Source organism: Balaenoptera musculus, chromosome 7, assembly GCF_009873245.2.
Source record: "Balaenoptera musculus isolate JJ_BM4_2016_0621 chromosome 7, mBalMus1.pri.v3, whole genome shotgun sequence".
NCBI classification, from domain to species: domain Eukaryota; kingdom Metazoa; phylum Chordata; class Mammalia; order Artiodactyla; family Balaenopteridae; genus Balaenoptera; species Balaenoptera musculus.
Genome location: NC_045791.1, coordinates 11612019 through 11638335, shown reverse-complemented (window position 1 = coordinate 11638335; position 26317 = coordinate 11612019). Strand labels below are relative to the sequence as shown.

The following is a 26317-nucleotide window of genomic DNA, read 5'->3' as shown; positions in this document are numbered from 1 at the left end:
AGAGAACGTGGGGCTCAGAGCCCGGCCTTGGTGGAGGAACAGCAGAGAAGTGGGGCTGGGCCGCTGAGGAGCCCCACGAGGCTCCAGGGCTCGGTCCAGAGGCCTAGGGCCTACGCCCAGGGGTCCACCCGGTCCAATACTCATCCAAAGGGCCACCCCGATCACCAGGCACGAGAGGAAGCGAGGCCTGTGCGGGAACACTGGGCGAGGACGCGCCCCGCCAGCCGCTGCGGGGCCCCGCCAGCTCCCTTCACTCTTCCCCAAAGTTGCTCACTTGCGCTCGTGACCTGGCCGGGCAGGTCCCCCTCACCCCAGCGGAACCCTCGGGGACACCCTGATCACTGCACTTCATCGCTCTGCTGACACCGTCTCCCCACTAGACTAAGGGCTCCTTGAAGGCAAGCTCCCACGTTGGCCACCCTTCTGTCCCCATGCCCAGCAGTGTCCATCATTATGCACTAGGTGCTCAGTAAGTGTCTGTCCAACGTATTTCCCCACTGTGTGTGTGTGTGTGTGTGTGTGTGTGTGTGTATTTAAATGCTCATGACTGGCAAAGTCAGCTCCAGGGCACGCCTCACTGATCTGCATTTCCATGTTCCAACTAAGGAGCCGGTCCAGAAAATGAGGAGAGGAGGAAGGCACGATATCTACACAAAGGACCAACTTGGGCTTTGGGAAAAATCCGCTGTACAAGGCCCAGAGTGTCCATTCTGGGTGACACACTAGACGGCCAACAAATCTGTTCTTTGGAAAAGAGACTTGAGTTCAGTTAGTTTTTTCCAGTGATCGGTTTGTTTGGAGAGGGATAGCATATTGCTTAGAAGGGCTCCATCACGCAACAATTACTAGATGAAGTGTTCCTCTTCCTCCTCAGCTCAGGCATGTCCCTGAGACTGGGGTCAGTCCACGGCGGACCTGGCAGAGCCAGGCGTTTGGCGTGTGACACACGGCTAGGCAGACGGTGGAAGAGGGGGCCCGTCCCTTCTCCAATCGGGTTCCGCAGTGGGACACCAATGCCCTTCTACTGTAAGAAACCACTGTTTACAGGTGTCACGACATACTGGTCAGAAAGCTGAGTGACACTAACTGACGAAACCTGAGGTCTTAGTTTTTAAACATGGAAAAAAAAATGAAATGAAATACTGGATGATTTCATAGACAATATTCAAGTTGGAAAACACTGATGTAGGGGAATTCAGGAGACCACCAGGAGGTGGGCACGGCTCAGTGGGCGGGAAGACACTGGCTTGGGAGACAGACAGGGGTTCAAGTCCTAGCAGCGCCACTTAAGTCTTGACAGGAGCAAACTAGAAACCTCCCGGCGCCCCTCAGGGAAATAAATGGCCAGGTTCACAGCGAGACTCTATCACGAGGGGTCCCTCCTTCCCCCAACCTCCCCACGCTCTGCCTATCATCCAGGTCACAGGAGTTACCCCGCAGGGAGCTGCTGGGAAACAGACCTTCTCAGGTCTGCTGAGCTGAAACCCAAACCCAAGGAGAACTTTGTCATATAAAACTCCACGAATTCTTGAGGTCGCTTGCAGGAAGCATTTAATCAAATGTAGGTTTTCTGAAAATGCCTGAAAAGAAAATGCCAGAAGCTGCGCTTTAAGACGGTCCGTCTGAGGCCCCCTCTTTCACTGAGGTTAGAACAAGTTTCCCAAGACAGATGCTGTTTTTGGCAAGGCGGGTCGGTGTTCTCAACTTCCCTCTACATGCCAAGCTCCCAGAGACTGGCCCGCTGCTGGATTAAGGGTGAACTTTAGGTTTTGCCCCTGTATTCTGTGTAACATAAGAAGCAAAGATTGTAAGTGTAAGCAAACAGAGAGCAAAAGTAAACACGGGCAGCAGAGAGAAAGGAGGACAGCACTGTCTAGCAGACAAGGTGGCCAGAGGCGGCAAAGATGTTTTCCAAGGGGGCGGGGATGCTGATGAGAGCAAGGGGATCAGGCAGCCTTCTGGGCTCTCAGCTACCCCCAGTGACCAAGACTGTTCCAATTCTGCTGACTTTGCTGCAGTCTGGTAAGAAACACAGGAATTCTGCTTTCTCAAAGTTAGTGAAGTAACAGTGTCTAGCTAGGAAAAGCATAATTTCCTTATCTAACTTTTTAAAAAATGAGATCATTACTCAGAATATTGACGAATGTTTGCTTAAAGATAAGGTTTCTTTGAGAGCACAGAACCTGTCAAAATTTGGATGGCGTGTTTTAAGTTCACAGGGTTTGACTGGGCTCTGTCACCGACGCGGCAGCCTAACCGGCTGACTAAAAGCCAGCCAGCCAGCCAGAGGGTGTTCAGGAACCATGGCTCCCGATCATTTAAAAGCGAAGGGAGAGGCTGGCGCCACCTTCTGGCAAAGGCCGGGGAGGCCTCACCCACCAGGCCAGGTGCCCGGCGTGTGCCCACCAGCGTGGTGCGCCCACCGTGGGGGGGAGGCTGTGTCTCTGGTGGGGCGGGGCAGGGGTGTGGGCAGCCCTGCTCCGCCTGCTGCCAGCTCGGGCGGGCGCCACCGGGACCTGAACCCAGCACGCGAGTCCCCCGTCTGCCGGGCCCGGCACCACAGGACGGGGGGAGGAAAGCAACAAGCTTCAGGGTCCAAGTTCGGGGACCCGTCTCTGCCATCAACTAGTGAGGTGAACGTGGGAGGAGTTTCTTCTACTGTCTGGGCCTCAGTTTCCCTCATCAGTAAAATGAGGGGGGATGCGAGTCAAGAATGCTTACATCAGTTTGAAACCTTATCTCCCAGACCTCGCTGACGAGGACTTTCTCCTGGAAAACGCACACAGACAATTTCAGATGGTAGAGCCTGCTCGGATGGTCTCCGACCACACGGCCGTCACACCCCCCGCCCTGGAGAAGCACATTCAGGGCAACACCATCTGGAACGCGGTAAGGCTCGGAGGTGGGAGACTTATTCTGTCCCACCCCAAGGGGTAGAATCGGGGCCGATGGGGGACAGTGCCGCGGAGTCACAGGGTGGGTGCCCAGACGAGGGCCGTGTCCCCGCCCTGGAGGACGCCTCGGGCGCCGGGCTGGCTGGCCCCTCGGAGGAGCCTGGGAGGCGGAAGGTGGGCCGCGCACAGAGCTCCTCTTCCGCGCCTCCCAGATCCATCAACTCCTGGTGTTCCCGGCCTCAAGTGTGGGAGTGGGACGGCCCCTCCAGCGGAGATACCGAGAGATTCAGCCGACGCGGGAGCCCAGAGACACAGCCCAAAGTTTATTCACCCAAATTTCGATAGCCTTCTGAGATATATTTTGAGAAATGCGGTTATGTCTGCTTCACGTAAAACTGAAAAACCTCAGCCACAATTCTACTCAGAACTGGTCTATTTCTTCACTGGAAGAGGATAAAAGCCAGTGTCTTCAGTGTTCACAGCGCCAGCCTCCTCGCCGCCCTGATTCTGAGGCCAGCCCTGCAGGGCGGGCCTCGCAGGGCGTCCCAGGTCACCCCGGGTGCCAGCGCTTCCGGCGTCCAGAGCTGCGTCCCGTCCCCAGCCACAGGACTGGCCAAAGTTGGATGAGGACCCAAGTCTCCAGACTCCAGGGTTCTGACGTTAAACAAGGGCCCCTCGACTGCTTTCTGCAGACGAGTTTCCTCTCTTAGTAAGACGCTCTGAGGCTCCGGGAGCTAAAGGGCAGGCGTCACGGCTGGTCCTAGGAGGCTGGGTCCACCAGAAAGGAGGTGCCGTGTCCCCTCACCCTGAGTAACCGTGGGGCAGCGGCCGCCGCCACTCAGGACTGGACACCGTGCCTGGCATGTCCCAACCACCCCGCAGGGTGGGCGATGGCACCTCCACTTGTGGGGGGGCGGGTCCAGCCGGTCTGGCCCAGGCGTGTCCTCCCGGCCCGAGGCCCTTCCCTGGGCCTCGATGCTTGGCTCACTGCCAGCAGACTCCCAGCGCACTTCTCTCTGGACCCCACGTGGATTCCTCTGCTCTAACGTCATCGAAACCGTAAGTTCCTTTAGGTCTGACACCACCCTGCGACCCGCCCAATAATGGAACATTTACCAGTTTGTGCTACGAGTGTCAGCAACTTTGACCTTTTAAATGCCTATACAGGTCTCTGGTTTTGTCTTTTTGTTAAAAGGCTGAAGGTTACAAAGGAAATAGGGCCTCTGGCCATATCCCAAGACTGGGCCCAAAGAAGACCGGAGACTTAGAATCTAGAAAGGTTGAGGTTTGTTACTCAGCAGCCTCCTCCATTATCCTGAGGCCGGATGACACACAGATAAGCATGCAGTCCACTCCCTGGGCTAACAGATCAGAGAACCCAAGGTCCAGAGAGGTGAAATAATCTTTCCACGCTCACACAATGCACTGTTCTTCAGAACCCACTGACACACGGCCGCTGCCCCGAGAGGCTTCTGAGGGCCACTCCAGATGCAGGGGGCCTGGCTGAGCCATGGTCAGAGAGTGATTTTAACTGGTATTTGAAGCAGAACGTCAGCTCGCTAAAGTGCCTTCTCTCTGACACACCGCTGCTTTGCTCAGGCTGTGATATTTGCCAAGAGGTCCCCGAAAAGTTCTATTTTTAAAATAAATTTAGTCTGGCTTTGCTTTTTTAATTCCTTGCAATCATAAAACATAAAATTAATTAGAAATGATTTCAAAATAAAACGCCGGGAGACATAACAGTGGTTGTTTTATATTTACCTGAGACTCAAACTTCCCCAAACAAGCCAAACCACCTGAGGCTGGATTCTGATGCCTTAAACACCAAGACTGCTGTGGGGCAAGAAACGTCTGGTGACCCCCTGGAGTGACATAAAACGAAGCTGATATTTTCCTCTTTTTAACAGGAAAATGTAATGGAATATTCATTAACGTGGCCGAAGTCAGCAAAAAGTCTCAAGTAGAGAACATCCTCAAAGAAACAGAGTTGGTGCTTCTCTCAAGTTTAAACAGAACGTCGAGCAAGGACCCCAGCACTCTGGGTACCGCGTGTAAGCCGCAGTGCCTGGGAGCAGCAGCTACTGAAACGAGTGCCTCTGAGACGGTATGGATGTCTGAAGACGGCTTTACGTAGCAATACTGGTACAGTGCCTGATGGTGTTAGAAGCATGCTTCCATGTCCCACATCCGATTGTCGAGGCGGCCACGCTACACAGGCTTAGACAGCAGGGATCAAACTGACAGCTGGGCTGGAGGTCGGATGCTGCACCGAAAACCAGGCTTTCCCCTCTAGATTCGTGCTCCCACTGACCCCAGAATCGCATGCGAAGTATCAGTGCTCTTTCTTAGCTCTAAATCTTCTCGTAATCATTGAAGGAGAGATTCTGTACCAGCCCCAACAAACGGATTTCAAGTTCTCAGATAAGAAGTGTTAACATTAATGGAGTAGTTTCTTGAAAAACAGAAAGGGGGCGTAAGATTTTAAAAGGTCACTATCAAGGCCTTCACCCCTTCGGATGTTTGCTAAAAGCTAACACTACGGTATACCATAGTAACTTCATTAATGAGCTACTGAAACTCAATAGCAAATTTTATTTACTAAAAAGATAAAAATAAGGAGCTAGACAATGAAAGAGATTTACTTATTCAAATAGGAAATATGAAAACTGTCTAACCTGACAAACACCAACTTTTAATTATTTATTTAATTACTTTTTGGGCCACGCTGTGAGGTTTGTGGGATCTTAGTTCCCCGACCAGGGATCAAACCCAGGCCCTCGGCAGTGAAAGCGCTGAGTCCGAACCACTGGACTGCCAGGGAAGTCCCAGTACCAACTTTTTAAATAAAAACTCTAAACCGGTACCCGAATCCTCTATCTTGCTTATTGTAAAACATCTCCGTTAGCTTATGATGAACGATGCCTGAGACAGATTTAGTGCCTGGCACATTTCAGCGTGTGACAACAGTGTTTTGCACTCATAGCTCCTGTTAAAGACCCTGGGAACACAGTCCCTGGCTTATCGGGTGACAAACAAGCCATCTTATCCTCAGCCCTGCTTTATGCATCTTCCCTACGGGCCTTAGGACACCTTTCAACTTATAGAAACTGCATTTCAAGAAGTGCTTCATTGCTACAGCCCCGCGGCCAGAACTACAGTGCGCACGCTGGCGGGGCCCCCCCCTGCCACAGTGGCCAAGGAAGGACATGTCTGGTGACAAGGGCTCTCACAGCCGCTCTGTGTCCACCTGCCGGTCCACCTCCTTCATCTGCCGAAGCCTGGGTTTTGCCTGTGAACACAAAACCAACTAGCTGTAACGAGAAGGAGGTTCCCAGAGCTGTCGCCGGGAGGAGCACACTTTGGGAGTCCCAATCAGACGGGAAGAGAGACTGGCCCCTGTCTGACTAGTAACCGGGTCTAGAAACACTTCGGCTCCTTTCCAGTCAATAAATGTGGGAATGATGTTTGAATGTGCTGACGAGAAAACGTAGCGACTAGAGACATACCGTGTGGGATATGCCAGCACAACAGCTACCAGACAGACCCTGCGCGTCTAACGATCCGGCCTAAAAACAAAAGCGGATTGGCCAAGCCGGAGAAAGACCACATAGAAGAGTTTTAAAGGAAAAGAAAAACAAAAACAAAAACCATACCGAACACCCAAACATACAGGTGCCCAAGTTAGAAGCTTCTGGCAAAGTGAGAGCGTGAAGTTTCATAAGGAAAACGACAAGGGCACCAAGTCAAGGTGAGTCTGAAAGCATGCAAAGCAGGGGAGGCCTGCCAGTAACCGCACTCATTTCAGAGCACAGTGTTTCCTCCACCGGCTTATCAGGAAGTCAGTGACAGCAGCGTGGAGACCCTTGGGTTACAAGAATTCCATGGCAACCGAGTGCTGCTACGTTTGCTTTAAGCAGCAGGTATTTTCTGCTTGCGTCCCTTACGCAACCTAAAGGACTTCACAGCTAAGAACTTTCTCTCCACAGTCTATCGTTTTGCAGGGGAAAACAACAAGATCCCTCACGTAAAGAGCAACTTCTGGTAACGTATACTTCTCCGGGTCCACCGTCCAAGTCCTGAAGGTTACGATCAGGACGGCCACTGTAAAGACAGACGTCTGCCCAGGGGACGGCTAGTGACTGCCACACCGTGCAGGTGGCTTTGTTTCACCTCAGTGTCACAGTCTCAATATGTCCTCCCCTCTGAAAACAACTGACATTGTATGTATGTAAAAGAACATCCATTTCATGTCGTTTTTTTCATCATGTATTCTCATTAAGGAGAAGCTATCATGGTAAAAAAAAAAAAAAAAAAAAAGAGCACAGACCAGTTGCCCCTTAAAAGACACACGACCTGGTTCACATCTTGGTTCTGCCAGGAACTGCCACGTGTGCATCACCTGACAAAGGACGGGACCTCCTGGACCCTCTTCCTCACCTGGGAATAATTATGGTGACTACTGTTAGCTTACCCGGTCCTCACACTTTTCAAATGAGTTATCTGAAGTGGAAAGCGTTTTGTTCGAACATGAGTGGGTGTTGTCGCCACCAGGCAACCCAGCTGGATCCCGGAAGTGTGAGTGAGTGGTTTGCACACACACCGTCACTCATGCACCTGTGTGGCACTAGGATGCTGGGTGGAGAGATGCCCGGACAGAGGGACGCCCTCAACCTCGCTGAGCCTGCAGTCGTGGTGGGAACCTGAGGGGGCCAGACCGGGTCTCTGTTCAGTAGCCACGTAACTGCTGAACAGAGGAAAAGGCCACGATTCAGGGTCCGATTCTCGCTCGCTGTGAAGAGAAGAACTGCTCTAATCACAGTTCCTTTAATCCACGGCTGTGCTCGCGAGAGTCACACGGGAGCCAGAAGATTCAGCTGACATGTGCTTATGTCTCACTTCGGGGTCAAACCCACTGTTGCACCATGTTAAGTTTTCCACACCTGGAACTAGACGGTTGTTTGCCACAGTGCCTTTTACTGGCAGGCGTCCCTGAAACCACTGTCCCTTTAGGACGCTCCGCCCACCCCACCCCTCATCTCTCGGTACGCAGAGGACCGCGGGCGGCAGGCCCCGGGACAGTCCAGCAAGCGACTGGACGAGGACTGTCCTCTGCGCGCACACGCGTCGGGCCCAGAACCGCGCCCTCCCTGCCCCGTGACGGGAGCCCGAGGAGCTGGGAGCCCCCAGAGCCGGCGGGCCGCCTCCAGTCCCGCGGGCCCGTGGGGGGCGCCCGCCCGCACGCGCCGGCCTCACCTAGCTCTCCCGTGGGTGGCGTGGGGTGACATCCCCCCGAGGAGAGCGGGGCCTGCGGGTGAGGGAGCCTGGCCGAGGGCCCAGAGCGAGGCTCGCGCGTCTCCAGCCCCACCCTGACCGCAGGGGAAGGGCAGACCCGCCCGGACGAGGCTCGGAGAGCCCTGCCGCCGGGGACCTGCGGGGCGCCGGGCCCGCAGCGCTGCTCAGACCCCGCGGCGGCAGGGCTGTGTGCCGGAGGCTGGCTCACCTCCTTGTGCGAGTCTTTGTGGGCTTCCAGCGTCTTCATGATCGTCAGCTCCGCGTAGTGTTTAAACCTTGCTGGCTGGCTTCTCAAGGTCTCCCGCAGCACCCTGAGTGCCAGGGCGCGGATGGAGTGCTGGGGCAGAGGAGAGACGGACGTCAGCAAACGCCACGCGGCGCCTCCCTGCGCACACGGCCAGCGGGGCCCCGAGACCGGCTCCCAGGCCTGGGTCCCTGGCGCCCCGCAGGCACCGCGACACGGACGCCAGGCTTCCTGGACGGAGGCTCCCGGACGGCCGGCTCCACGAGGGCGGGCGCTGTGCCTGCGGGGACATCCCGGGACCCGGCACCTGAGAGGGACCCCAGGAAGGCTTCCTGAACGAGACCAATGAGGACGACTGATAAGTTCATTATCAGTCTCCTGGGGGGCGGCTCCAGATTTTCTGAGGCTCAGGTGTGTATCTGTAAACTGTGTAAAAGGACACCTACACGTAAAGGGCACCTACACGTTTCATCGACACGACCTGTCAGACAGTGGACTCTCTCAGGTCAGTGGGAGACCTGCCGATATTCCTGACCTTCTACTGAGCAGGTCATGGGGGAGGGGAACGTGTACAGAACTCCAGCTGCTTGAGGCCCGAGTCATGTGTCTGGAGGAAAGCCATTCCAAACAGACCCCTAATCTCAACAACAGAGAATGGGGTTTACACCAAACAGAACATCCTGACTCTCTGCCGCTCACCCGCACCGGCCACAGGCTCACACACCGTCCCCTGCCCTCTCCGTGACATCGTTTCTCCTCCTGACAGAGCCAACCACTAGAAGTGCTTCAGGGGCCAACAGGTACTTTGTCTTAAGAAAAGCGAATACAGGTCTCTCATCGCCGTTCTTCTACCTTGATTCACCCCACACCAAACCATGCGTCCCTAAGCACCAGACAGCAACTGGAGTCACCGTGTCATTTGCCAGCCTCTGCTCACCTGTCTTCCATTAAGGTCACCATCAACGTGACCCGGGCACGACCTCTGCCCTGGGCCGTGCCCAACTTGCTCGAAATCTGTCTGGCCCTACCCCTTGAGCTGTTCACCACACTTACTGTACTTGTGCTTCTGCTGACCTACACGAAGCCCGGAGCACAGAGATGGAGTTTTACTTCCCGACTTTAACCCAGGGAAGTCCTAACATTTATTCCTGCTGCCACACGCACAAGGGAGTGGCCGCACCGCGGGCCGGGGGAGGTGGGCCTTTGATCAGGGTGCTCGCCCCTCGAGGAGTCACATGCAAGTGTCACCGCGTGGAGACGGCCTTCTCCTTTAAAAATAACGATGCACGATCACAGAAAACAGTAATGATCTCTGCTTCTGGGACCTGTCGCTGGAACTGTTAACAGTGCAGGGGTGAACCAACACAGAGCCCCAGGGAAGGTGCGTTTAGTAGGGTTTAGTATGGTCTCCCAAAAATGAGCCTGATTTCTCAACTGCACGTGAAGCATAAATAAAACTCCTAAGGAAGAAAACCCCATCGTAAAAAAACAAGCCACGTTCTACACTAGAAAAGTCTTAAGAAATTTTGTGAAAGGGACCAAAGAGGGAGCACGTCTCCCTCAACGACTACAAACCCAATTACAGAAAAACCTGCGTGGAGGCCAGGGTGGGGCCTGTCTCCGCTAACTGACTGGGGCCAGAAAACCTGAAAGCCGTCTTGGTGCCAACAGGAAGCACAGCACAGGAGTGGAGGGGAGCCGTGGGCCCAGGCCTGGCCACCCAGGAGGGGAGGAGGAGGGAGGGGGGAGAGAGAGGGGAGGCAGGGGAGGGGGGGAGAGAGGGGAGGGAGGGGAGAGAGGGGATGGAGGGGAGGGAGGGGGAAGGGGAGAGAGGGGAGGGGGAGGGAGGAGGGAGAGGGAAGGGAGGGGGAGGGAGGGGGAGGGGAGAGAGAGGGGAGAGGCAGGGGGGCTGCTCACATCCTTGTCCCCCAGCGTCTCCAGCAGCAGCAGCAGGACAGTCTTGAAGTGCTCCTCCCAGACGCCCAGGCTGTCCTCGCGCGCGATCTTGAGCAGCTCCAGCAGGGCGCCCTTGCGCTCCTCCACTCGCTCGTTGTGGTTGGACAGCTCTTTCAGGAGGTCCGCCACCAGGTCCGAGTGGTCAATGGGCACTTGGGGGACACAAGACAGATGCTCAGCACCCCCGCCCTCCTGACTCCAGGAGGTCCCCACAGGCCTGCGGCCCACGCTGGGCGCCGGCTTCACGTCACACCCCCAGCAGGTCACCTCGCCAGGTAAACTGTGAAAACGGGTGAGAACAGGTGTCTAGTGCTCCGGGACCAACACGCAGTGCCCTTCCCGACCTGACCGGCCTCTTTCCCTCCTATTTCAGACAAAGAGGAGGAACCCCCACAAAGCCTCTCCTGCATCGTCTTCCTCCCAACTCTGCTCCCTGCAACCGTCCTCAGCCAGGCCCTGCCAGGAACACCCTCACTACCCTCAGACCCGCTGGGCGCAGTTTCCTCCAGGCCCTCCACCACCATGTCTGATCCACTCATCCCCATTCCCTTCTTGAGCGTCCAGAGTGTAAACAAACACGGATCGTGGTGTCTAGGCTACCCACGGACAGTCCATTCACAGACCGCCAGGCCTGCCAACATCACGTAGCGTAACTGCTTGCGGGGACTTGGCTGTGGTTTATATGGCAGAGGGGCATATCCTTTCTCTTTCCATGTTCTTGTAAGACAGCGGTCCCCAACCTTTTTGGCACCAGGGACCGGTTTCGTGGAAGACAGTTTCTCCACGGACCGGGGCGGGGGGGGTGGGGGTGGGATGGTTCAGGCGGTCATGTGAGCGATGGGGAGCAGCAGACGGAGCTTCGCTCACTCGCCCGCCATTCGCCTCCTGCTGTGCGGCCCAGTTCCTAACAGGCCGCGGACTGGTACCGGTCCACGGCCCAGGGGGTGGGGACCCCTGTTTTAAGAGACCTCAACTCTGAATATTCACTTTAAGTAGAAAGGATGAAAAAACAAAGACAGATCATTAGGAACCTAAATTTGTACTCACATATTTCTTTAGCTTCTAAGAATCAGAAAGGTGACGTCTTCAAGAACCCTCTCAACTCCGCCCCTGCCATCCCACCTTTTCCTTTAAGCCTTTTAGCATACAGTTGGTGTATAAATTACAGCCAACATCCCAATCTCCAGTCTGTCTTAAACAAGACCAACAACTGGGTAAGTTAAACGCTGTGCCAGCTCTATGAGCAAAGAAAGGCAACGGTCCACAACTCCTAGGCAGCGCAAGTCCAAGTCAACCCTCCACCACCAGCCTCCTGCCCAGCAGACGGACGGCTGGGTACAGACCGACCTGCTCCCCACCAGCAAGTAGCAATCAACAGCCAAGGGGTCACGCGCTCAAGCCCCTGAAGCTACTTGTGCTTTCAGACCGTGGAAGGCCTCCCCTTCTGTCCTAGGCTCCCGTCACTGCCTGATCCACTGAGAACGCAGCTTTCTTCCTTCCGTGTTCCCCTGGATCCAGCAGCCACCGCTAACGCGGCCCTCGCCGCTACGTCTGCCACCACGATGAGCCTGTTTCCCCTGGCGGGCCTGGCGCTCTGGGGCCGGGGCCGTGTCTCGCTCCCCTGCACAGCCAGCCCTGGCAAGCCACAGCCTTCGCGACACACAGCAGGCCTTCACTGAATGCTAACTGCTTAGAATTCTGATTTAAGGTTCTAATCTAATTCTTCATTCAAAATTGAAAACAACATAACATAGCAGGCTTGGAAACAAAGTATACATATATAAGATTTTTTAAATTAATTACTAAGTTGAAATAAACTAAAACACACGAACATGCCAGTGAGGTGAAAAGAGAAAAAAATAACTTCCTGATAAAAATACTTCATAGCAATGTGTACTCACTCACTTGTTACTCAGTAATGGACACTGGTCTTAACACAAGAGTCAGAAAAAAACCCAGACCAGTTCTGCTCCATATCAAGTGTGTGATTATACTTGGGGCAGTAACTTCACCTTTCTAGACCTCGGCTTCCTAACCCGTACGATGGGAATGATCCCTGTCTCAGCAGCCAGCACACGCCACGCAGGTGCCCAGGGCAGGTTAGATCCCCTCCCCACCTACAGGACTGAAGGTGACACAAGCAGCTCGGGAGACCTGGCTCAAATGCTGCTGAGAGAGCAGCGGGAAGTCACCCAGCAGGGCTCCGGGCCTCCTGGCCACAGCGCGGGATGGGAAAGCGCACACCGGAGGCTGCACCCAGGTGCCCCATTGCCCAGGCCCCGCTCTCACTGCCGCCCGGGTCGTGGTTCCTCGCAAGGCCTTCCCCGTGGGTCCTCTGTGTGCCCCCGCGCCCAGGCGCCCAGACGACCGAGCAGAGCAGGCCCCCAGTCCACCCTCGCGTGCCCGGAGCTGCCCTGGTTGTGGGGTGGGGAGGGGGGGGGGGAGTGGCACCGGGAGAGACAGACCGTCTCGCAGCTGCTCCATGTCGTCGTCGAACACGGCCTCCTTCAGGGCCGTCTTGTCGTAGGTGCTGATGGTGTCCGAGTAGGGGTAGGGGCTGTAGTCCCGCGCCCGCGGCCCCGGGAAGGCGCGCGGGGGCTGGGTGTTGAGGAGGGAGGTCTTGTTGTCCAGAGCCGTCCGGCCTCCTTCCACTGCGTCGCTGCCGCCCCGGCCCTCGGTGGCGGGGGAGGTGATGCCACCGTCGCGGGACACCTGGGGCACAGCACACTGTCAGTTCCTTTCCAGTGCTTGTCTCAAACTTTTTCTTTAAATCTTCAGAATTATTAGGAGAGCCAGAGATTTCTCACTTGAAGTCTGGCCACTGACAAAAGGACGGTTGTTAGTGCCTCCATTTGTAAATACCTAGCTCATAAGCTACCTCAGAGTGGACAGAACACGCTGACGTTCTCATCTATTCATTCATTAGTTTACAAGGAATGTCTGTTTTACTTTGCATTTGCTGACTAATTTGACTCATTTTTGACAGATTAGTGACGTGAAATTCTGAGGAGCCCCTGAGAAGGCAGCCTGCACACCTGGCACCCCCAGTTCCCCAGGAACCTCAGGTACCCACACCCCAGCCAACTAACTGCCTTCACCACCGACAGGACGGGTTTTCTCACTGACACCCTGACACAACGCCATGGACAAATGCTCCCCCGACGACCCTCTCGAGACCTACAGTGGTCCCACCACCCACAAGTCCCCTGCTATATTCCCCCCAAGTGGTGAAACGTCTCACTATGGAGAACCTGACATCCCCCAGGCAGATGGCTTTTCCTTTGGGGATTTCTGACTCTCAGAGCTGGTCTTTACACTGGTCAAAGAACAGGTCTTTAATATTGTCTGAAAATGTCTTTCCTGATATGCGCCGAGTTTCATCTTCAACTAGTTAAACCTCTGGGCCCCTGGCCCTTGTGTCATGTTTCTGACCCCCTTCCCTCCCCAAGGTCCTTTCTTCTGCGCACACTGGCCTGTCTGGCCCCCTTTGCAGGGAACAGAGCAAGTGTGGCTGACTGCAGGGGACAGAGCAAAACGGTCACTCTCCTCATCTCAGACACGTGACCGTAGGACCGTGGTGGAACCATTTCCAGGCAGCCAGACCACCCTGGTGAGCCCTGTGGCACTTTTTACTCGTGCTGCTGACAAGGTGCACCGCTGTCACCCACGCTTCTGCCTTTGTGCGGTTTTTATTGTAGTTTTATAAACGTATGTTAAAATTCAATCATGTAATTCATACGCGTATAATCCAGTGACATTAAATACGTTCACAGTGTTGTGTAACCATTACCACTACGTTATATTTTGGGCAAAACTTTTGCATCTTCCCCAACCGAAACTCTGTACCTATTAAATAATAACTCCCTTCCCCTTCCAGCCCTGGTAACCTCTGTTCTACTTTCTGTCTCTATGAATTTGACTGCTCTAGGGACCTCATATAAATGGAATCACACAGTGTTTGTCTTTCTGCGTCTGGCTTATTTCACTTAGCATAATGTTTTCAAGGTCCATTCATGTTGTAACGTGTCAGTATTACATTCCTTCTTATGGCTGAATAATATTCTATTGCATGTGCATATTACGTTTTGTTTATCCATTTATTTGTTGATGGACACTTGGGCTGCTTCCACCTTTGGGCTACTGTGCCTAACACCGCTCTGAACACTGGTGTGCAAACATCTGTTCAAGTCCCTTCTTTCAATTCCTTTGGATATACACCTAGTGGAACCGCTGGGATGCGTCTGGCTCTTACACATCCCCCCCGGAAGATTTTGTCCTAATATAGCTGTTAGGATATAAAAGAATATATAGTATGTGTACAGACATGAACAAAATAAGACCTAACAGGGGTTTTCTCTTGGTATAAGATGATTCATGGATGATTTTAATTTTTTTCTCTTTGTAACTCTCTTCTAAAAGTAAAACATATATGATTAATATAATGAAAAGATTATTTATAAAAGGAGAAAGGGTTTAAAAACTTCAGACATTTAAAAAAGAAAGCTAGGGCTTCCCTGGTGGTGCAGTGGTTAAGAATCTGCCTGTCAATGCAGGGGACATGGGTTGGAGCCCTGGTCCAGGAAGACCCCACATGCCACAGAGCAACTAAGCCCATGCACCACAACTACTGAGCCTGCGCTCTAGAGCCCACAAGCCACAACTACCGAGCCCATGTGCCACAACTACTGAGCCTGCGCTCTAGGGCCCGTGAGCCACAACTACTGAAGCCTGTGCACCTGGAGCCTGTGCTCTGCAACAAGAGAAGCCACCGCAATGAGAAGCCCGTGCACAGCAACGAAGAGTAGCGCCCCCGCTCACCGCAACTACAGAAAGCCTGCGTGCAGCAGTGAAAACCCAACGCAGCCAAAAATAAATAAAATAAAATAAAATAAAATAATTTATTAAAAAAAAGAAAAAAGGAAACTAAACTCCTAATACTAATCACTTTTAACAACAACACCGTACTTTCTTAACTTGGTCTGTTACACTACCCCAGTCTTCATCTGCACGCAGGCTTTACAGAGTGGCAATCACAGTGCACAGAGCATCATGTATTCTGTTTTCCTCAAAGGATCAGCATGTCCCACGTAAATAAAAATTTTGCAGCCATAATGTTTAATCGCACCACTATTTCTTGTGTTTTAATAAGATTTACTGCATGATTCCCCTTCTGTGTTTTCCTTAATGTTTTTGTTTCTTTCTATTATAAATAATGCTGAAATAAGCTACTTTGTGTAAATAACGTCTTTCTTTCCTTTTGTCAAGTTTGTTGTTCGGCACAGATTGCCAAAAGTTAGATTTCTGGATAAAGGATATGAAACTTAAAATCGCTTTTGCTGAATATGACTTTTCACTAAGCTCCAAAAGAGCCGTATCAATTTTCCAGGCCATCAGTACTACACTCGTTCCTGATGTCCCTGCTGGCATCAAGTGCTCTAATTTCTACTTGAAGCAAAGAAATGGAACCTCAGAATCCGCCTGTGGGATTTCTGTAACTGCCCAGAAGGCTGGATGCACGCACACGTTTGTGTCCATCTCTGCCTGTGTGACCCACCTTCCCCCTGGATGTGACCTGTGCCCTGACGGACTCCGTCTGACCGGACTGGGCCCGCTGGTCAAGCTTGAGCAGAGAGATGCTGGTGCCTGACTCTTGCACAATTTAGTGCAGTTTTATAGCAGCTTCTTAGCTAACATTTGGTGACGAGTGGCGAAGATGCTGACTTTGGGCTTCCTCAACGCTTCCTTTTCCCCTCCCCGCCCCTCTGAGCCACGACTTGTCAGCGCCCCGTCTGCCACCCCCTCCCAGTCCCGCAGCCCCTCCCGACCCCCCACTTCCCCATCCTGGTACGGGCCTGCTCTCTCCACCTTCTCCCCACCCCTTTCAACATCTGGCACGGTGTTTTTTCATACTTTGAAAAGTTGGAAACAACTTAAAACGTTCCCAAATAGGGCACCGAGGACATGACTATGGCACATACCCTTACGCTGAACTATCATCCAGCCGCAAGGCACAGGAAAGACTACACCAAACAGGAGGCGCCCTACGAAGTCACCTTTACCTTAAAGAACACGCTCCATACGCCCCTGCACATACAGACACGTGCAGGTACACCTAAGGGAACAGAAAGATGCACCCCGAAGCGTTCATGGTGGCTCTCGCTAAAGATGCTTCTTCTTCCTTCTTTTCTTTATGTGCTGGCTCTATACCTCCGTCACCCAGCTTCTCCTGGGGCCTCTGCTGTTCCTGGCAGGACTTCTGTTTCCCTGATCAGAACCACACCCAACCCCAAGTTCCTCGCGTGCACTTTAGAAGCCTTTCCCGTGTCCTCAGCACAAGCGCCGCCCGCGGACAGCAGAGCTGCCAGCGTGGACACCCTCCAATTCCTGCTCCCACAGGCCCGCTCCCCTCCTTCCTGGCTAAGGCCAACCCGCTCCTCCAGGGCCCCTGTCTCGCCACCTCCCCACGTCCTTGAGGACCCGTGTCCATGAATCGCCCACTGCCGCCACTGCAGAGCCAACACCCTTCTGTCCACACGGGCCGCGTCTCTCCCACCGCACACCCGCCGTCGGCCCCTCCTTGCTCCAGCCTGTGCTCCAGTCGGCCCTCGGCCCACCGTGACCTCATGTCCACTCCCAGCTCTGCTCACAACACCCAATGGGCTCCTGGAGAAACTAACCCTGGAAACTGCAGACTGTGATTAGGTCTGAAAGCTATTTAAGAAAAAGAAGACGGAAGTCCAGAGGGGGGCCCAATCTCAAAGAAAAGGTCTTGGCCCTACATCAAAACACCAGTGAGTAACTGTGTGGTTTAAATATTCTAGATTAAAATAGACTATTTAATGCAGACAGTAAAAAAAAGATCCAGCGGAGCCCTTTCAGTCCACATCCGACTCGAGAGCCCTTTGGCTGGAACGCCCTTCCCGAAAGCTCCCCTCAAATCCAGGCCGCCGCATTCTCCTCTGCTCTTTAGTCCTGCTTGACCCGCTTCTTCTGCCTTCCCCTTAGTGGTGGTGCCCCTGAGGACTCTGCCCTTACCCTCACTTGGCTGACTTCACTTACTTTTCTTTAGTTACCGTCAAGCATCCAGTCAGTGTCTCTCAAACCTCCACCTGCAGCCCAAATCGCCAGCCTCAAGTCCAGGCTGGCGCACCCGAAGGCCCGTGGCTGCGCCTGCTTGGACGGCTCACTACGCTCCGCAGGGGTCCACGTCGCCTTCTCTCCCCGTGACATCACCTCACTGAGGTGCAGCGGCACCTCCTCAACAGTCCTTGCCGGACACCCCGGCTCTCCTGCTTCTGCTCACGCGCTACCCAACCCAGCTCCCTCCGGGGTCACTCCCCACGGCAGAGTGACAGCGATTGTCCTCAGACGTGCGAGGGACCATGCCACTTCCCCGGTTAAAGATCCTTCAGATCCTTCAGGGACCCCAGAGTAGTCTGGACGATGGCTGTGCACCCCCCGGTGTGAGCGCCCTTCTCTTCCCAGGGCCTCCCCAACACCAGGGCACGCCCACCCTCTCCCTCCCCCCGTGCCCACCCCCACCCCTCTGCCTTCTCACAGGCCCCTCTCTCAGACGACAACCTCCTACTCGCCCCGACAAGTGCCTCGTGCCCTCGTGGCCTCCGTGCTCAGAGGGTGACATCGTCCCCTCTGCAGACCTGTCCTGCGCCACTCTGCCCCTCTGTAGGAGGCTGCAGCTCCCGGAGAGCCACGCTGGCGTCGGGCGCAGGCTCACTGTTGTTATCACATCAGAGGAACAAAAACGTGTCCAGGATAAACGAAAGCCAGCTGAGAAAGAGGGCATTTAACATTCTTCACCAAGATAGCTGAGGGCTACTGCAATTTCGTAAAGTTGCCTTGGGCCTCTTAAAATCATACCATTCTGACTACGAGATAAAAATAATGTTGGAGTTCAGCGATCCCCGCGGTCAGCGTTCAGGACCGTCCCCTAAGGGCCACACAGCTCTCTCCCAGCATGGGCGGTGGCCGCCCCCTCACTGATGAACGGCCCTGTTAGCCGCGCGGGTACTCACGACTTCACAGTCCTTCCTGCCGTCTCTCTTAATGGGCTCGTTCAGATCCTCCTGGCTTCGAAAACTAAACTTTTCAATGGCTTCTGTCACTCCACGCAAAGAACTGTAGATTTCTTCCGAGTTCAGGTTCTCGGTATCATACTCCAGCATGCTGAAGAGCAAACATATTTTATTTCTTAAATTAAGGCGCACGCATACAATTGAGGTATGGGTAAAAACGACTGCTAATAATTTACGGAGTAAGACATAATTATAGTTTCTTCAGGTGATTTGGAATGAAAAGGAAGACATCTTTTGTTAAGAGTACCACCACTGGACAATTTAATTGTACAGCTTCCTTGTCAGATCTGGTCCCAAACACATGACATCAGCACTCAGTAAGAGCCAGTGGGAAACAACAAGAACCACGAGAATGCAGGAACTCAAAGGGTGACAACTGGTGACGATGCACGAGGTAATGGACGTGCAAAAATAACTTTCGTATCTTGAAGATGGAAAAAAGCAGTTTGGTTGTTACTGGTCTCAAATGTACAAATAAATGAAAAGAAAGCTAGTTATTACACACAAATTTTAAAGGAGCAAAGTGCATGACCTCAGAAGGTTGGGTTATGCTTACCAGTATCAGAAACCTATAAAATAAAACCCCAGAGTAGAAAATGACTCGAAGTCAGATCCACCAACGGACTCCTGACAGCCTCTCACGCCATCTAACCCAGGAATTTGCTTGAATAACCAAATTCTTCTAGATGCGGATAGTGGGAGTTTTACAGTGAAAGCAGATCTTGTAAAGATGAGTCACACTTCCAGATGAATATCTAAAAGCACTCCAAAAAGCAAGAAATATTTGTCCCTTACAGAAAAGTGACGTCAACTGTTGTCCTTTCAGACATTTAGCACAGCAAAACACAAAGTAAAGCAAAACTCCTCAACAGCCTTCTGGTGTAATGCAGTGTATCAACAAGTGACCTTTAGATGTTTGAAAAGTACACTGAAACAGACAGAAGATCCTAAGAACAAAACCCATCACCTTCCCTCAAAAAGAATAAACGTCACTTGCTCCAAGAAAGTATTCAAGAAAAAATCGGATGAGTTGGTCTAATTTAATCTGCAGACAGTCCTGAGCTATACTGAGAATTGCCAAGGACATGAAAAGAATCCTTGGCTGTATATAAGTAAGCATCCAACAACATTCATTATTAAGGACTAAAGAAGAGCGACCTTTCTGTTTTTCCAAAGAGGAGTAACTGAAACCAGTTACCCACTGGTGGGAACCCCCCCTCAGGGCAACTCAGCGAGCCCTGTGCATTCTGTTGAGAGGAAACTTCCCTGTAACTTAAAAACAAATAATGTTTACCAACCTCTCCCTCAACATACACACTTTTTTTTTTTTTAAAGGTTTGGGCAGATGAACAAGACAAGATTTGAACAGTGCTCACTTGGAGTAGCCAGACCTCTACTGGCTGGAGGCTGTAACGATCCGAGTGTTTTCTAAGGCCGGTGGGTCCTGCGAGAGTACAAGATCTGAACGCATTCACCCTGCGAGATGAATTCACTCTCCTGCAACCTCCAGGTTTGCAAATCTGGCCCAGGTAGAACCCACTCTTCTCTTCTGATGAATGAAAGAACACAGACACCCCAACTGCACTTGGAGAGCTCACAGAAACACGCGCCAACTCAAAGACTGGCTCTGGCATCAAACAAAAAGAAATGTGAGCTTCAACACATTCACAGCTAAGACTCCATGTTCACGCTGGCAGGAAGCGGAATCAAAAACCTGAACAGAATTCAAGATTTCAACCCCTTCTAAGTTCATAACGTTATCTAAGAGGCAATATACCCCTTTAGCGTGAAGAAAGCGTGACTGGGGAGCACTGGGGCCCCCTGACCGCTCCCCTCCCCGGCCCCTTCTAGAACAGCACAGCACCAGCTTATGTGTGAGCAAAGGCATTTATACATCTGGCCAGTACACCGTTTTTCATAAATAAAGGCTGAATATGACTTAAACAAAAAATATGTATACGAGATGTAAAAAGATGCCTGAAAATACTTTTAATCACTACAACCAAAAAGAGTAACATAGCCCATGCAAAAGGGAAAAAAACAAAACAAAACAAAACAGGAAGGATGGAGGGATGGACAGCAGGAAGTCTGGGGGACGTTCAGCTTTTAAGGGATGTCACAATATTATTCTCCATGTCGCTTCAGAAGATGTTAGGTTTCATATAGTTCATCCCATTATTCCTACCCTGAACTTTCTTAAAATACCTCATTTCGGTTCACGTAACTTTAGCATGATAGCAGCCTCTTTTTAAAATAGGAAAATAAAGGATTCTGCCAGTTAATGTTCCTCCTTCTTACTTTCAATTAATAAACCAACTCAGACTTCCAATTTAGGAGAACGTGTGCACGGCCAGGCACAATCTACTGGGGACACTTCTTTTAGACTCACTAGCTTGAGCTTTGAAGCATCTCCTTGGTATGAAGTGGAAACTGTGAGCTCCAGGTGAGAGAGAGCATTTTTTTCCTCTAAAGGGAAGCAGACAATGTTGCTTTCCTTGCCATTTCACGTTCTGGCATTTGCGTTTTTTCAAATCAATACCCGTGAGCCCTTATTTCATAGGGAAAAAGGACACTCCCGTGGATGCCATCATCAGGGAATCACAGGTGATGTGGTCCCGACAAGCAATACGCACAAGGGAACAGCAAGGGGGAGGCAGCAGCTCTGCTTACAAGAGACCTGGTTGGGTGAACCCCAATCTGCCACCTGCCCTCACATTCTGTCTTGTTTTAGCTCGGAGGTATAATCCCTTAGGTTAAAGGCCAGGTCCTAGGCGTCTGTGATTAGACTCCAGAAAGGTTTCCGCAGGGTTCTTTAGATTAGGAAGAGTTGCTCAATCGGTCAATACTCACTGACCTGAGGTCGGGCCAGGGCACCCAACACCGAGGCAGAAGAAGGCTCTGGCCTCACCCTGCGGAAAGGATGCACAGCGCAGGCGGGGAGATGCGTGAGGTCAGGTCGCCAAGGAAAGAAAAGCTGGAGACAGGAAGTGTGCCTTCTGAGACCTTCTTCTTTGTCATTTTGTAGGGAAAAGATACTAGGTATGGAATGAGGATAATTGTTCCTTCTCATGAAATCAATAGGGTTTTGGCGAAGAGCAAAGAGAAAGATACAGATTTCCTCTTCGTTTTACGTAACCGATAGGTTCTCTAAGTGTAAAGGTCTCTGGTCCACTCTCTCTCCCTCCGACGGTTAACAGAAGTTACAGTTGTTTGTGAAGCGTTAGCTGTAGCATTGTACACACGTGTAAAAGGTGATTCTGGGAACAGATGTCCTCTGGAGGGTGGTCTCAGTGGCCGGATGGCAAGACTGGCTGGGGGTGAAGCTTGGTGCCCAGTAAGGCACACAGGTCAGTGTACTGGGAGACGGTCAATCAACCGGTCTGATACGTTGAGGCATGACTAACCTTTAAGACAAATGCAGTGGCATGCTTTATTCACACTGAGGACGCAGCCTTCTCACTGTCGACGTGCCCGTGCCCCAACCTGCGCATCTGGACAGTCACCACAGGAGTCTCTGCACGCTTTAGAAGCTACTTTCAGAACTGGGAGAGTTTCCAAAGGAAGATGCTATTAAAACACTTAGCTGACTTGTTTACTACATACAGTCTCGCCGTGTCGAGGACATAAAGTAAGGATGTAATCTTCTGTGCAAAAGCTATCTCTGAGGCATTCAAAAGTAACAGACTTCTTTTTTTTGTTTCGTCTTGACCCTTGCCCTGCCACGGAAGGTGCAAACTCATCTCACCCAGCACAGAGGCAGCTGGATTGCTCCGTCCCCTGCTCATGTAATCGTAGGGCTCCAGGGAAGGGAGCCTCTGATCTTTGGACCTTTGTAAAAAGCACCTAAGAGACCCTCAAACACGAATCCGTAGGAGGCCCATGGAGCCTCCTTTGTAAAGCACTGTCGCACTCGGCCGGGAGCCTGCGGGGACCCCACGGCTCTCCCGCCTGGTGCTGGGCCCCCGTTATGGGCTGTCACGGGGAGCGCACCTCTCGGGGCTGCCTTTCTGGATCTGAGTCCTCAGGCTATCAGCACGTGCGGGACATCAGGACGGGACATCAGGAAGGACACGGGGCCACACCACTGAGAGCAGGGCTGAGGACCGCGGGTTTGGGAGGGAGCAGCCCTGTGCGGTCGAGCATAAGGCCGGGGACACGGCGCACGGTCGCGGCCCTGACGGCACGCGTCGCCCGAGCCCCTTCCAGGGGCCGAGCGCTGCAACGGCAGATGTCGGTGGATGTGGCCAGTTGATGCAATGGTCCCCTCTCCTGGGGGCACCGTCGGAGCGTCCTCGAGAGGTCTGGCCGAGGCCACGCCCCTGCTCACACTTCTCACCAAGGCTCTAGCCCTGCTGGTCTCGGCCGGAGGCGGCGGAGAGGCTTCCCCAGAGACCTGAGGCGACCTTGGAAGCGCAATAATATTGTGACACCTCAGAGAAGTGGAACAGGTAGCTCGTTACCTGGGAGAGTAAGGGCGCCTGAGAGTCTTGTGGGAGGGAGCGGTGGGGATGGAGTCAGGCTGAGGAAAGGGAGCTGGCTGCTTCGACCGCCCATCGGCGCTGCAACCCCACAACCGACTGCGGTGATCAGAAGACCAGGGTCAGAGAAAGAGACAAGACAGGCAAGGGCGGCACTATGCTCTGTGTCCTGGAGCCCCTCTCCCTGACAAAGCTCTGCCCAGAGTCACGCTGCACCGTTCAGGCGCAAGAGCCAACTCTGAGTCCTGCATTTATGTTTTTAAATCACATGAGAGTCCAAGTACGGGACTGTGTGTGTGTAAAGGAAATTACAAGCACTTAACATGCAAAAAACACAGATGTACTTGCAGATAATGCAATCGGTTACTTCAGAAAGAACCAAAGAAGGATTCATGGGCCTTAATTCAAATGGGACCAAAGGGACGAGAGCAGGAAGCCTCAGGGAAGGTGCCACCCCGCCAGATCACTCAGGCAGGGGACAACGCGTTCCCCCACCGGGACGACCCTCAGATGGGTATTTCCTTCTGCGAAAACAACAGAACCACTGGGGGGACGGGCCATGGCCCATATAGGCCGGCTCTGAGAGGGGGGAACCAAAAACCTAACCCCTCTGCTCACGTGACCTGATATGAGGACTAAAGGGCACCTGAGAACACAGGCTCTCCTCACCTGGCAGGTGTCCCTAAGTGACCTGGGCGTGCAAAGGCCCCACCAGAGTTCTAACAACTGCTGCAGTTCAACAGACCCAGAGACACGGCACGGGCGTGAACTGAGCTGACCGCAAATGGGACACCAGGCCACGGGGTGGGGGCCACAGGACCCGGGGCCCTACGGAGCAGCGTGCCTGCCCCAGAACTCATGGCGGTCCTAAGAGCAGTGGTCCGGAGCTGGTCTCCACCTGCGGACAGCAATGGCCCCATTTTATAAGGGAAACAAGGTGTGGAGGGGAGCAGTCACTGTGGCACAGAAGGGCCAAAAGGCCTCCTCTAGGCCACACACTGAGTCAGCGGCACAAGAGGACACGGGCGACCCCCTCAACTGGGGCCCTGCCAGTAGGGGGGTACCAAGAGGATGCGCCAGCACCTCCCTGTGGGAGGGGGTCTCCAGCTCGATCCCCACTCTGAGTCCGTGCACACTCTTGATCGTCTGACGGGACGAGTGTAAAATCCACCTAAAATTGCCTTTTATCGTTGGGTTAACATAGGTTATCTGCTGAGCGCTCCACGGCATGTTTGTCAAGAATGCACAGCAGACCAGAGTGAGGACGGCCACGTGCTTTTGCTATCTTAAAGGGAACGGACTGCACGTAATTGTTGAAGCCCCTTGCAACTGTTTTTCAATTAGCATCGATCACACTTGGTAAAATGAGCTGAAATGTAAATGTGTGTTTAATGATGGAACACTCCAGGCCATTCGTCTTCTCCCCGAAGACTCGAAGCATCTGTTTGCTCGCTGGGAATAAGGAGGACTCCTCTCTCTCACAGAAACGATGACTGATGGATGGAATTTCCACAAAAGTCTAACCTGTTGGCTATGGCCTCTCTAATGTTACTGGGTGGATAAAAATGAATTCCTCACTAGCGATTTTTTTTTAAAAACTATCAAATTAAATGTGTTCATCATATTAGAGTATTTTCTTATTCCCAGCATAATCTGAGTGTAGAATTTTTGGACTAAAAAAAAAAGTAACTAGTTTATTTTGATACTCAAAGTTAGATTAAAAACAAATAACTCAATAACTCTTCCCCTTAAGGACAAAAAACTAACATCCAATGGTAAAGATAAAATAGCAGGTCATAGAAAATAAATGTTTCAAGAGCACCGCTCAGAAAAATAGCTGAGATTATATCCTGTAGAATTGGTCTATCCCTACTTAGAATGTGGTAACCCAGTACATTCTCCTATTTAGTGCAAGAGTTCATTCCTTTTATAAATTTCCTGGTAGAAAGTATGTAGCCCATTTGAATATTTCCCGTGATATGATGACATGGGGCAGCTTTTCCCACTTCTGGACAGTTCTAGTTGTGAGAAAAGTTATTTCTCCTGTTGAGTTCAAGTTGGCTAAGGGCATTCTGGCTACTTATGCACTGACTGAGGGCATATTGTGTCTAAAAAGAAAGAAAGAAATTACACAACTAAATAATTCCTTAAAGAAGAATTTGTTGATAAGAAAATATTTAGGTCACACTTGGATTTTTTAAGATTGAAAATAAATCTCCCCATTTCTTCCACTCACCTGTAACCCTAACAGTAAAAATTTAGGCCAGGCTAGTTAAGAATGAATGGTGAGCTGGAAAACTAAATTAGAATTTTTAAATAATTTGGACATCCATGAAGCTTAATACCTAGCCAAGTCTTAGCTCTGCTGGATTATGCTAGCAGCTCCCACCAATCTTTTACTTAGACCATGAGCACATATAACAAAATACTTCATTTTAATTTTACCTTTTGTTTATTACCTAAAGAATGTGCCACCCTATTAATGAAATAACTAAAAAATAAGAAGTATGAACTGTGTATTATGGAAGAACAGATTTCTCAACGTTGCAGAAGTACCATTTCTAAACAAAGCCAACAATTTACAGAGAAGACAACTTTTCCATAAAATTCTCTCCTACCAAGGAGGAGAACTCCATGATTTTACTGCCAACACTGGGGTCATTTAAGACAAACCGTTTGTTTTGACACAGATGTTAACATTTAAAAAACAAGTGCGCTGAGCCAGAGTCACACTTGGGGAAAGTCAGACATGTTTCCATTAGTTTCTGGTCTCAAGCATCTAATTATACTAGCCTGCTGAAACCATGACCACACAGACCAAATCTGGAAACATAACGCTATGCTTCATTCTACCTACATACAGTACCGGGGAACCTTAGGAGGATGAAACATAAAGCAATATAAACACTAGGATACTCTAAGTATACAAAATATTTCGTTTCTCCAAGAGAAAAATACAAATTTGACATTTTCCAAAATATTTATATGATAACTTGAGAAACTGAAGACAACTTCAGTGGTAAGGATGGAGGAGTTTGGAAGAGTCTTGAGCATTAAAAAAATCTAAATTTGAAGGCACTTACATTTTGCTATCTTCCAACTAAAGAGGTAACTCTTAAAAGGGTATGGCATACTTGTGGTATTTTCCTCCAATTTTAAGATCGTGGTGTCAGCAACCCTTAAGACACAGCCCCCTGATTCTTGTTAGTGATCCCAAAGCCCTGGATTTCTTGAAGCCAAACACACATGCATGACCCCTGCAGGTCCAGCCGCTGGCTCCTTCCTAAAAGCTGTGGCCTATAGGGTCACCACTCTGAGTGAGGCCATGAGAAACTCCAGCACCTGCCAGGGGGTCATGAA

General features: G+C 51.7%; 1 protein-coding gene across 11 annotated transcripts in view; it reads right to left on the bottom strand.

Moving 5' to 3' along the window:
- CLASP1 (cytoplasmic linker associated protein 1) overlaps window positions 1-26317 on the bottom strand; it is a 263250-nt gene that overhangs the window by 19216 nt on the left and 217717 nt on the right. For all 11 annotated transcript variants that reach the window (XM_036857233.1, XM_036857234.1, XM_036857237.1 and 8 more), the window contains 4 exons: window positions 18420-18570; window positions 12852-13098; window positions 10348-10538; window positions 8395-8523 (listed from right to left, as the gene is read on the bottom strand). In XM_036857233.1, the coding sequence (XP_036713128.1) occupies window positions 8395-8523; window positions 10348-10538; window positions 12852-13098; window positions 18420-18570 (718 nt within the window). The remainder of the gene's footprint in view (window positions 1-8394; window positions 8524-10347; window positions 10539-12851; window positions 13099-18419; window positions 18571-26317) is intronic.